The sequence below is a fragment of the Carya illinoinensis genome, chromosome 7, assembly GCF_018687715.1.
Source record: "Carya illinoinensis cultivar Pawnee chromosome 7, C.illinoinensisPawnee_v1, whole genome shotgun sequence".
NCBI classification, from domain to species: domain Eukaryota; kingdom Viridiplantae; phylum Streptophyta; class Magnoliopsida; order Fagales; family Juglandaceae; genus Carya; species Carya illinoinensis.
Genome location: NC_056758.1, coordinates 13,627,176 through 13,640,000, shown reverse-complemented (window position 1 = coordinate 13,640,000; position 12,825 = coordinate 13,627,176). Strand labels below are relative to the sequence as shown.

Sequence of the window (12,825 nt, the reverse complement as noted above, 5' to 3'; positions counted from 1 at the left end):
GTCGAAGAGCCAAAGACATCCATCCAGTATCTGTTGCTTATCAACATGCGGAGCGAACATCACCACAAAAACATTCTTGTCAACCTCTTGAAAGACAGCCTTCTTGCTAATTCTCCAAATGTTTGCCATTGAGTTTGGCTATAAGATCCTTCCCCACACTTCGTTCACTGCAAATTTTACCAATAAGAATAAGTTCACATTTTCTCTATACGTCAACCTCCCCTTCAGAAGGAGTATCAATAACCACTTTCTCCTATTCTGAGAGGCGTAATTGCCTCCATTTATCTTCAAGATCCTCCATCACACAAGGATCTCCAAGATCTAACTTATTGCCTCAAACTCAGAACACCACCTCTGAAATCACCTAGGCTCTACCGGAGAGGAGACTTTATTCGGTAGCCATTTGTGTACATATTTGTTAGTTATTGTTATGTGTGAATGTAATAAATTGATTGGAATGCAACCAGAATATCAACAATATACCTTGATATATGGTATGAAAGATTGTAACTAAAGTTTTGCTTGACCAACTATTAGAGGCCGGCTATATGGTCATCTAATTGTTTTTCAAGAAAGAGTTTCCTTTTAGAACCTCAAAGAAAAGTTCTTGTTTCATCTCTTAGTCGAATAAAATGTAGTGTTACCCTTGATGTAAGCTACCTTCAATCTTAAGACAAATGGTTCTTTATTACTCTTGGTGAATGCATTCCCTGAGAGTCTGAAATAATGTGTTTATCTTTAGCTGATTAATTCAGTTTCTGGCATGTATGGGACACTTTAGGGTATCAGAAGTGAATGCAAATTTGAAGGTTTATAGTGGTAGGATTAGCTGGCTTACAGCTGGATAACATCAAACAACAAATATTTGTCCCTTGCCTCACTGGACGCTACAATTTACAGATCAGGAACTTGAAAGTGCCAGATTTTTGCTTCAAGATTTAATACTTCCTATGTTATTAAAGAATGCCGCTGTTGAGAAGGCATCATGCATTGGCTGAAATCTCATAATAGTTTGGTGGACTGACTTCATAAGGAATATAGGGGGCTGTGGCCCAAAAAAAAATTGATTTTCTCTCTCTGTTTTCTGTGTGCTAGCTCCGTCCTTAATTCCTAGTCATCCTTGTCTTCGTTGTCATCATAGTTGAAGGGTAGGGGAACGGACTTGAATGCACGGTACTTGCCAACATTGTTCAAATGCTCATTCTCCAACCTGATGTAAATCACAGGAAATTGAAAAACATCTAAATTTCCGCAAATTCTCAACATGCAAGTAGTCCCCTTTCTTATCCATAAAAAATTAAGCTAGTTATATAAACATGTTAGAAATTTTACTCCAAAATGACCATCAATCTTGGTTACCTGAAGAAATTCCAAATCCCACGACGAATGATTTCTAGGCCGGCTACAATGGTGATTAAAGATTCTCTATGTAAGAAAGACACCTTGAAACCCAAAACAGTTTGCAACCAAGCAAACCTGAGGATGACATTCAACACCTGCATATATTACCATGAAATTACAAAAGATGGTTTAGTGTCAGATGTTGAAGAAAACTCTCCAGTTGAAGTCGTTTACTCACCATGGCTCCAAAATATACACTTTTGTGAGGGATCAGAAGCTTGTCTCTCAGCCATCGATTCTTAGATTGCCGTTGCAGGAGTCCCCAGTCGAAGACAAGGTCCCAATATGTACTGACAATTGCTGCAATGGCTGAGAAAATCCATGCTAGCGTCTTCCAACCCAATCCCTTGTCAAGACTGTATGCTGTTCTCATGCTCACAGCCACAATTGTCACAAAATATTTCAGCCCGTTGTATCCTTGCATAGGATCTTTCTCTTCATATAAGCGACGGAGGCACTGAAAAAGAGGAGGGAATAAGTCCTTGCAGCAACAATCATTACGAGTCGTGGCAAAAGAAGAAATTGAACATTAAAATATCACTTGTTTCAAAAGCTTAAGCCTCACGTGCATCCCAAAAGGCATGCAGACCCATCTATTTTAATCGAAAGTGGTGTAGATTAGTCGATGTTGGAATTCAAGACTATTGTTTGAATGCTATATAATAAATAACTATTTGTCTCAACAGCTTAAATTATTCTGTAAAAGTGAGTTGGGAACCTGAAGGAGTCGAGACCAGTATGGAATCACCGCAACAATGAAGTAAAAAGTGTTGAATACACCACTCTCTTTGCAAGTGTTTTGTCTGTGCTTGTAGTCTCCCCAGCCGTAGTAGCATATGTAGAACTGCAAACTTCTCAAGGCTTGCACTTGGCTGGTAAACTGATCGGCCAAGAAGAAATCTGGGAGCGTGACCTGTCATATAAAGAAATTCACAAATGCTCATTAATTATTACAAACACATACCTCAGTTCAATTTCATTAATCTCTTGCATCATGATCAGTTGTCGACCACAATACCTTGTACAAAGGAGCACAGATACAGTGAAAGAGACATATGAGGAAGAAGAAACGACTTGAACGGTACAGTATGTTGAATGGAAAGAATAATATGATAACTACAAGCTGCAGATCAGAAAGAGAGGATAAAGTTCAGTACTGTATATATATTCAGAATTAGATGGGGAAAAAGTAGGTAAAGTACTTCTACATATACGATCTTACAAGAACCAAGTTGAGAGGCAGAAGTTCTGTCAATGCTTTGTAATCTTTCGTTTTTGGGTCCATTTCCATGTCAAGGTTTGAGAGGACACTAGCTAGTGCTAGTACTGCAAGACCAAAGCTGAGGAAGAGAACTTGTCGGTAGCCCAACTCGGTTCCTTGCTTGAAGCCGAATATGAAGGAATAGTTGACTCGGTACCGCCTCCAGAAGTATATGTTGGCAGCGTACATTAACATGTGCAGAACTATGAAGCCAAACAAACTGCGAGCGAGGAAGGAAGTTTAACATTGGAAGACTAGAGAATGTTTTTAATTTCCTCTTTCTTGGATTGAAAGCATATTCATCTGAATCTTTTATTTTTAAAAGCGTAAAGGTGCTCACAACGAATCCTATATATATACATATAAATTTTCACAGAGCTAGTTCCAAGCTTGAGGGAAAAGAGTTTATCCAAGTTGATAGGCCAGCACAAAACTTGCCAAGTCTAATGCTCATTTCCTAATCCATTTGGTTCTAAAAAAATTTGTTAAGTGCAGATGTAATCCTAGAGAGAAATGAAAGTTACCTGTACAAGGGGAACATGTTCTCCATATAGTCGGTCGCGCCATCCTTATTCATGATATTACGAGCACGTATAATTAAAATAAGAGCTAATATCAGAGCTGCCGTGCAACCAGCAAAAAAACCTGAAAAGTTTTCCAATGAACAGATCCAAAGGGAAAGAAATGGACATTAGATTTATCCCCAAAATTTCTTCACTGTTAAGAAGTTTAATTCATACTAGATCAAAAATCTTACCCATGGAAAATGTAGTCCTATGTCTCTCTCTCTTTGCCTTAGGTCTTAAGATGTTCATGCCTTTAGTGCGGTTAGAGTTGGAGAAATGCTTGATGAATGCAGCTTCAGTCCTTTCCATAAGCTTGGTAACCTACAATGGCAAGTGGTTTATATACATCAGAATAGAAGGAAATAGCAGTACTGGACAAAGCAAGTAGCAATCCTCTCATTAGTGAAGTTTGGTTTGATTCATTTGAGGTGGAATGATCCTTCTATGCTTTAATGTACGTTGCCTAGCTAGGAATAGAAATCTCACCTCATCAGAGCTACCGAGGAAGGAGTTATCAACCATCTTCATGTAGGATTTTGATGCATCCCTCGAAGTAATCTGCAATGTTTATAAATACCAGGACCAAAATATCAATGTTTAACTCTGAAAAAAAAAAAAAAAAAAAAAAAAAAGGAAGAAGAAGAAGAAGAAGAAGAAGAAGAAGAAGATAAAAAAATAAGAAGGAAGAAAAGGTTGGCTATACAAATGGGACCTAGCCAATTTATGTCTCTCATATAGTTAGTTACACACTAATAATCTAGTCCTCTTCCAAAAAGAGGTTTTCTAAATAACCAAATACAACACTTCGGCTAAGGGTCAAGTTGGTAAATTTTTTCACTTCTCCCCCCCATTTGGAACCTGTATATCATATACACATTAAAATCAGAGGACCCTGGTTATTGGAAACGTGAAAAGACATGATTAGGAAAGTAACAATTTTTTTTTTAATTAATTCCAAGAATTTTGAGTGCTACGAAGTCACAATTTCTTTCTACTTCTTGGCATAAAATAACAAACGGCCTGACTAGAACATAAACACATATTATATGTTGTTTTTGTTGATTAAGAATTGTGTCTCTAGTTATTGTTATTTTACTGGGGTGGGCTTGTAAAAATCAACTCATCAAGGAGAGTTTGACTCAAGTGTATAAAATGTTAAAATACAAATGATTGAATTCATGCCTTTGTATTAGCTCAAACTTTTAAGCCTGTTGATGATTAAATATTTATATAATTGTCTTGTCCTCTTCTAAGCTTGCCAGTAACGTCTTGGCTAATGCCCAATCCGAAAAGAAATTTACTCTTTTTGGTGAGGGAAAATACCTTATCATATTTCTTCATGATCTTTGAAAATGCCAGTGTATTCAAGAAGCTGTCTCATTCATGGAAAAGTATCTACTTCGTTAGTGGAAAGAAAAGAAAAAGAAAGACAAGAAAATCCAACTAGATCAAATAAAAAATTAGCAATATATGTCTAATACCTGAAGCTTTTGAGAAGCCGAAGCTTCTGGTAAAATTCAATAATAGCCCGCTTAAGTTGTTCTTCAACTTTCCTAAGATTTTCCCTGCTGAATTTCAGCTCCGTCTGCATAGGATAATGAAGGAAGCCCTTAATGGTGGAGCGAGGAGTCTCCAGGGTATTGTTTATTTTCACACGATCAAGTACTTCCAGAGGAGCTGGTCTACTGGCCCTGATGTTGTTCGGCCTCTGTTCTTGCACCTTTTGATTGACAACATCGATGGTCTCCTCCTCATCTTTTTCCTGATCACTTGATTCATCTGATTGTCCATGGCTATTCGATACCCCCTCATCAATCACATCCATGGACATGACAAGTCTTCCTGCATATATGTGTAATTTCAGAGAAAGTAGTCAATCTTCTGTTGTAACTTAAGCTCTTTTTTTAACATAACATAATCTGAAATTGTAATTGAAAAGGCAGATCTTTCGATTAATAGCTTCGTAATATATACAAAACTTACGACTTGCTCTGGCCCCTCTCGGTGTTGAGGCCGCCAATGCAGCTGCAGAAGCTGCGACATCTGAAGCAAGACGAGTCATCTCAACTGATCTATCAAACCAGCCTTGAGGATTCTCCACTTTTATTCGAAAAGCAATGAAAGCATCCATTTGCTTATTCAACATATCCGCTTCCTTCATCACCTCCTCCACCTTAGACCTGTAAAACTTCTCCACTTTATTGAATTCGTCGTCAAGCCTCCTGAAATAAACCAACTCGTACTCTCCCCCTTCGTCGGAGGACATGAGAAACGTAGTCTGATAGCTTTGAGAGCCATCCCGGTTCACTGCATTTACGAGAATGGCTTGGCTTTCAATATCATGATCATCATCGCGAGCAGTGGATGGACTTGTGGGATAGTGATTGTATCTTTGTGTAAGGCCGCTAAAAGCTCTATAAAGGGTGAGCTTTCGCTTTAGGCCGCCAGGAGTGGCCGGTGGTCGGTTTCTTTGCTTGAAGCGCAGGATGTCTTTCAACAAGGTTTTGAGTTTACCATAATCCATGTATGCTTCGTGCCATTCGGGCACCATCTGTGCCGCGAATTCCTTTCCGAATTTCATGATATTTTGGGTTTTGTTGCAGGCTGCAGCACTACTACTGGAAACGAAGCAACAGTTGGCTGCAGGATAGTCTGCTTTAATTCACGTGAGACAACACCTTCGATGATAAGTTCCATCTCAGATACGGATTTATATAGACAGGTTGATAATGACCCTTTCCTCTTCTGTTATTATAAATAAATAAAAATAAAAAAGGAACCGCACCCTTTCGACACGGCCTTGTTCCTGGAAAATCCATGCGTGTTGGCTACTAGCCAGTAGCCAGGTCCACTTTTCCATGGAAGAGATAGAGACAGAACATTGAAGTTTAAACTTTCCATATAAAAATTATTATAACGTAGCAGTCACAATTGACAACGGGGAACTCTAAAAGAAAATGAAAAAAGATTGTTGACTCTGACATATTTTTCTTTTGATTTTTAAGATTTGTCCCTAGACCTAACTACATATAGTGGGGTTTTGCTCTGTTGGCTAAGAATAGGTTTTTGTCACTCTTGCCTTTTCTATATTTGAGAATTTTCAAACAGAAACTTTTTATTACCAACCTTTTGTAGTCAAAACATAGCTTTGAAATACTCTATTCCTTCTGAATAGTTTTGTAAAAACGATTAGAAACACGGCTGAAGTACATAACTTCCAAACAAAATATTAAGAGCATTAGTATTAATTTTAATACATCTTTAAATTTTGATAAATTTATTTAAAATAAACCTATATTAAATTTATCAAAAAAATATTTGAAAAACTTTAAATTATAGTAATTATTGCTCTTCCTTTAAATTTAAAGATCTACTATTCCACATTCAAATTAATATTTTATTTTAATTTTAATAGACAATAGTTTTATTTTATTTTATTCTAAATTAGTTAAGAATCAATTATTTAAGTACTAAATTAAACTATTAATGTTCATATGGTTAGTATAATTATAAAATATAAAAAAAATTAAAAAATATTATTATTAAGAAACTAATATTATATTATTATTTTGATAAATTTAATGGCTGATTCAATGTGAAATTTTAGATATGAAGATTTTGGATTTATGAAAAATATGTACTTTTTATCAAATTTTAAAAATAAATTTGATGAGTCTAATGTGCTCTAAGGGTAATGTTAGGGATTTCACTAGGAGATTACGTTCAAGTATCCTGCTCAATCTTTTTTTTTTTTTTTTTAAACTTGTTTTACATAGTGATTAAGGAAATATTATTTAATAATATTGTAAATTTGATTCATTTTTTAAAAATATTTAAAAGTATTAAAAAATAATATGAAAAAACAAAAGAAAAAACACTTTTAAATATTTTTTTCAAATCATTTTTTTAACACTTTTAAATATTTTTAAAAAATGAAAAAAATTTATAATATTATTAAATAATATTTTCTTAATCACTACATAAAAAAAAAACTAAAAAAAAATATTTAGAATGGGATAAATTAATTCCTCAAATATTCGTAAATTATAAATTGACTTGAACAATCATAAAATTACAAATGTTTTGTCTCTTAATTAATATTTTATCAGTTGGTGACATATTCTTTGATCCTACCAATTCATTGGTTGCGCCCCTGGAATTTAGTACTGATGCTGGTCATTTTTGACAGCGGAAAGGATAGAGCTACCGCCCAAATACAGACCAGAAATTAAAGGTGATTTTTTCTTTTTTTTTTTAACTTGTCTGAACTTTGGTACTTGCGCTTCTTTCTGGTGTGCTCTGATCAATGACCATGTTTTCAAATTTCAGCTGGGCGGCGCATGCAGGTTATCCGTTCCTATCCGTAGCTTCAAAGAATCCAATCTTGACGATAATAATTGGAGCCGTGGGCACGAGAAAGAATGGCTGTCGACGACATCAATCAGTTTTTATTTTAATTTTTTCAAAATTTTTAAATATTAAAAAAAATATTATTAAAAAATATTTTCTTAATTAAAGTAGAAATAAATTTTTATTTTTCAAAAATACATTTAATTTATCGAAATCCATCCTATCAGCTTTTCTCATTTTAATTTTGTCATTAATAACTCTGAAATTTGGTACGTATGAAATAATGATGAATTGTACCACCGATCGAGAATCATAATTAGTGAACTGGCCATATTATTCATGAAAAATTTTATGTACAGTCATTTTTATGAATTTTTTTATGCACTCCAGTGATATAATTGGTTGTGTATTAAAAAAAAATTAATCCAGTCAATCATATCAGTAGAGTGCATAGAAAATACATAAAAATAACTATATGTAACATTACTCATTATCCATTAACATCTGTTATGAGCTAAGTTGAGCCATATTATCCAACAAATAGAGAGTTAAGTTTAGCTACAGTATCCAACAAATAACATTTTTTTAATATTATTTTCTCAAAAACATATTATTCAATCTTTTCATATATATTACCAAGATTTCCAAATGTCATTAATTTTCTTAGAAGCAATTTGTTTTCAATTTCTATTTTTAATAAAAGACAACATACAATTAAAAAAATAGCACATTTAATTCATTTTCCATAGTTGAGGGCTTTCCATAAGATTATATAATATTTAAAAATAATAATTTTATTTTAAGATCAATTTTAAAATCTTAATTTTACACATCAAATTATGTCATATAGATGTGTGTGGTGTAAAAATTTTCAACAGCACTACTTCTTTATAGAGAAGTGCTACAAGAAAACGTTACACCACGCACATCTACTCACTTCTAATGTATGATTTCGTATTACTTTCTTTTTTTTCAAGTTTACAAAGAATATACACATATTATTTATTTATATATTTTCCAATAGTGCACATATGTCTCTTCTAAGGTTGGATAGCATAGGTCGGAGAAGGACAATAACTGAAATTCAGCATGTTATAAAAAATGATGAGCTCAATGTTCACAATTTCAAGTAATGCGCCTATATGAATATTATATATGTATATATATATATATATATATAATATCAATGTTCTTAGGTGAAGGGGGAATGAAGAGAGCTTTTTAATTGAGTTGGGTTGTTGATTGCATGCCTTTCGATGGACCCAACGTTGAAACTAGAATTAACATTCTTAATAATTTGCATGGACCTGCTCTTTTTGCTTTTTGATTTGGGCAGGTTAGACACATAATTTGCTTGAGGTTGGCTTTCTTTCGAACTCGATGTGCTTTCTTATTCAAATTGGTAGCGAATTATGTTTTCTTCTTCTTTGTTCTTTCTTCTTCTTTTGCCAAAACAAAGAAATGAATATATTGATTATGTTATAAACCTATTTGTATGACTATCTTTAGTCATCAATTAAGACCTATTTTTAACAATTAATTAAAACTTAAGTTATACCAACTCCTTTAAACTCCTATATATATAGGTATCATTTACTTGTATATGATCAAATTTTACATTTGAATAACAACTCTTTCTCTTACAATATCATCTCTCTCTTGCAATATCATTTTTCTTTTAGTTTCATAACACGTTATCAGCACGAAGGTTCTGACGATTTTGAAACTAGTAGTCTTCTACTTCAAGTAAATTTTTTAATATATTTTTGTAGTTTCTAAAATAAATATGAAATGTTACATTACTTGTTATTACTTGATGAAACTCTATGTTTATTCTCTTAATTTTGTGAATGTATTTCTTATTTATAATATAAGCATACTTATGTTCCTAATTTATATATGTAGAAAATGTCAAATCTTACAAAATTAAAATTCGTTACTCTTGACATTTCTGGAAAAAGTTATTTATCTTGGATCTTTGATGCTAAGATCCATCTGGATGCGATGAACCTGAGAGATACAATTAAAGAAGGAAATCAAGGGTCCTGGCAGGACCGCGCTAAAGCAATGAGTTTCCTTCAGTACCATCTTCGTGAAGAATTAAAAACTGAGTATCTCACGGTGAAAGATCCCCTTATTTTGTGGAATGATTTAAGGGAGAGATATGAGCACCAAAAAACTGTAATCCTCCCAAAAGCTCATCATGATTGGATGCACCTGAGGTCGCAAGACTTCAAGGATGTTAGTGAGTATAACTCTGTACTTTTTAAAATTAGCTCACTATTGAAATTATGTGGTAAAAAAGTCATTGATGATGACTTGTTAGAGAAGACATAAACTACTTTTCATGCATCGAATGTGCTCTTACCGCAGCAGTATCGAGAGTGAAAGTTCAAAAAATATTCTGAACTTATATCTTGTCTTCTTGTGGCTGAGTAAAATAATGAGTTTTTGTTAAGAAATCATCAGTCACATTCTACTGGTTCTATATCATTCACTGAAGTGAATGATACTAGATTTACACTATTTTCAGAAGCATATGGTGCATCTTTTCAAAGAAACCGAGGGTGTGGACGTAGTAGGAAAAACCATAGAAGTGGAGGTCCTAAAATCAATCACACTAAAAGGGATAATAATAGATATACACCGTACCACTAGAAGTGGTTCAACTCAGAGAATGGTAAAGGTCCTCAAAAAACTTTTTTAAAGAAAGATGAAGATAGATGCCATAGATGTGGTATGATTGGACATTGATCTCGTACCTGTCGTACAGCTAAGCACTTGGTTGACTTATACCAAGCTTCTATAAAAGAAAAAACAAAAAAGTTTGAAACAAATTTTGTTAAACCATCAAATGCTTTGGCTTCTATAGATAGAGAAGATATTACAAATCTTGATGTTTCTGATTTTTTTGAGGATTCTAGTGGTAGAGTTGATAATTTGATTGGTGATGGAAGTGTTCCTTTTTAATTAATGTATTTTCTTTATCTTATTATAATTTTTTTTTTATATTTTGCAATGTTTTGTAGTATTGAAAGTTTTATATATTTTGTAGAATCATGAGTCTTACTGATGAACTTTTTATCTCTGACATGAATAATAGAGATGTATGTCTGACTGACAGTGCTACAACTCACACAATTCTTAAGGATAATTAAAAAATATTTTCAAAATCTAACATTGTGCAAAGCCTACATTCATACTATATCTAATTCATCGAATCTAATTGAAGGCTCTGGAAGAGCTTAATAAATTTTGTTTAATGGCACCAAATTTTGTATTGATGATACTCTATTTTTTTCATGATCCAGAAAAAATTTATTGAGTTTTAAGGATATACATCGTAATGGTTGTCATATTGAAACCACCAACGAAGACAATAAAGAGTATCTTCTCATTATTAAAATAATTTCGAGACAGAAGTTCGTATTAGAAAAACTGTCTGCTCTCTCATCTGGATTGTATTATACAGAAATGAGAACAATTGAATCACATATGGTAATGCACCAGAAATGCATTGACCCCAAAATATTTATGACTTGGCATAATCGCTTTGGACATCCGGAATCAATAATGATAAGACGAATAATTGACAATTCGTATGGGCATTCCCTAAAGAATCAGAAAATTATCTTATCCAATGAATATCCATGCTCTGTATGTTCTCAGGGTAAATTGATTATCAAACTATCTATCTCAAAGGTTGTTTTTGAATCTATCTTTTTTACAAATGATTCATGGAGATATATGTGGGTCTATTCAACCATCAAGTGGACCATCCAGATATTTTATGGTTTTAATTGATGCATCAAGTCGATGGTCACATTATTATCTACTTTTCACTATAAATATTTCATTTGATAAACTTCTTGCCCAAATAATTAAATTACGAGCACAATTCCCTGACTATCCAATTAAAACTATTCGATTAGATAATATAGGTGAATTTACATCTCAAGCTTTTGATAACTATTGCATGTCAATAGGAATAGATGTTGAACATCCAATTGCCCACATACAAACTCAAAATGGTTTAGCTGAATCATTAATTAAAAGGTTTCAACTAATCGCTAGACCTTTACTTATGAAATCAAAACTTCATATTTCTGCCTGGGGATATATTATACTTCATGCAGCATCGTTGATTCGAGTTGGGCCATCAGCATATCACAAATATTCTCCATTACAGCTTGCATTTGGTCAACAACCAAATATTTCTCATCTTCGTATTTTTGAATGTACGGTATATATTCTAATTGCAGCCCCACAACGTACAAAGATGGGTCCTCAACGTAGACTTGGGATATATATTATGTTTGATTCTCTATATATTATTAGATACATTGAGCATCTTACATGGGATATGTTTAAGGCACATTTTGAGGATTATCATTTTGACGAATCAATTTTTTCCAACATTGAGTAATGAGAAGTCGGTGCCTGAAACACGACAAGAAATTACTTGGAAAAATAAGGTCATTTCCCAATTTGATCCTCGTACAAATGAATGTAAACTAGAGGTTCAAATGATTATTCATTTGCAAAGTATTGCAAATCAATTACCAGATGTATTTACTGACACTAAGGGACAGGTATCTGAAAATAACGAGATCTCGATATATCTAATGAGTACTAGAAAAATTTTGGATAGAAATAAAACTGTTGTCGATAACATATTTTCATATAAAATGGCCATTGACATTACCAGAAGTAATGAAGAAATTGAGTCTAGAAATGACGAAGAATGTCGACATAGAAATGACTGGCCAAAATGGAAATCAGTTATTGAAGCTTAATTAAACTCGCTAGCAAAGCGAGAGATCTTTAGACCAATTATATAAATACCAAATAGCATAATGCCTGTTGAATATAAATTGATATTTATACGTAAACGTAATGAGAGCAATGAAATTGTGCGATATAAAGCACGACTTGCTGTACAAGATTTTCTGTAGAAACTAGGGATTGATTATGAGAAAACATACTCTCTTATTATTAATGCAATCACATTCAGATTTTTGATTAGTTTGATAGTTACAAAAAGATTGGATATGCAGTTGATGGATGTGGTCACTGCATATTTATATGGATCATTGGATCATGACACACACACACACATATATATATATATATATATGAAAATCCTTTAAAGATATAAAATGTCTGAAGCTTTTAATTTAAGTACATCCAAAAATATGTATTCTATTAAAATTTGAAGATCTTTATATGGGTTAAAACAATCTAGAT

The 12,825-nt window shown here is 33.2% G+C and overlaps 1 protein-coding gene across 1 annotated transcript; it reads right to left on the bottom strand.

Annotated features, from left to right (window-relative positions):
• Nucleotides 1–783: 783 nt before the first annotated feature.
• Nucleotides 784–5,898, bottom strand: LOC122317131 (phosphate transporter PHO1 homolog 3-like). Its single transcript, XM_043134065.1, has 12 exons — nucleotides 5,212–5,898; nucleotides 4,710–5,070; nucleotides 4,552–4,600; nucleotides 3,715–3,786; nucleotides 3,420–3,549; nucleotides 3,187–3,307; nucleotides 2,624–2,882; nucleotides 2,420–2,524; nucleotides 2,120–2,314; nucleotides 1,580–1,858; nucleotides 1,360–1,496; nucleotides 784–1,210 (listed from the first exon to the last, which is right to left on the bottom strand). Exons 1-12 carry the CDS (start codon nucleotides 5,807–5,809, stop codon nucleotides 1,111–1,113), a joined length of 2,406 nt encoding a protein of 801 aa, XP_042989999.1. The 5' UTR covers nucleotides 5,810–5,898; the 3' UTR covers nucleotides 784–1,110.
• Nucleotides 5,899–12,825: the final 6,927 nt, after the last annotated feature.

Bases quoted from the DNA above. Each gene is read 5' to 3' on its own strand.
- LOC122317131 (XM_043134065.1), bottom strand. From the start codon at position 5,809: ATGAAATTCGGAAAGGAATTCGCGGCACAGATGGTGCCCGAATGGCAC. The intron at 3,787-4,551 runs GTATTTTCCCTC...TAAACATTGCAG, and splicing joins TCATGAAGAAATATGATAAG to ATTACTTCGAGGGATGCATC. The intron at 2,525-2,623 runs GTAAGATCGTAT...TCTGATCTGCAG, and splicing joins TGCCTCTCAACTTGGTTCTT to CTTGTAGTTATCATATTATT.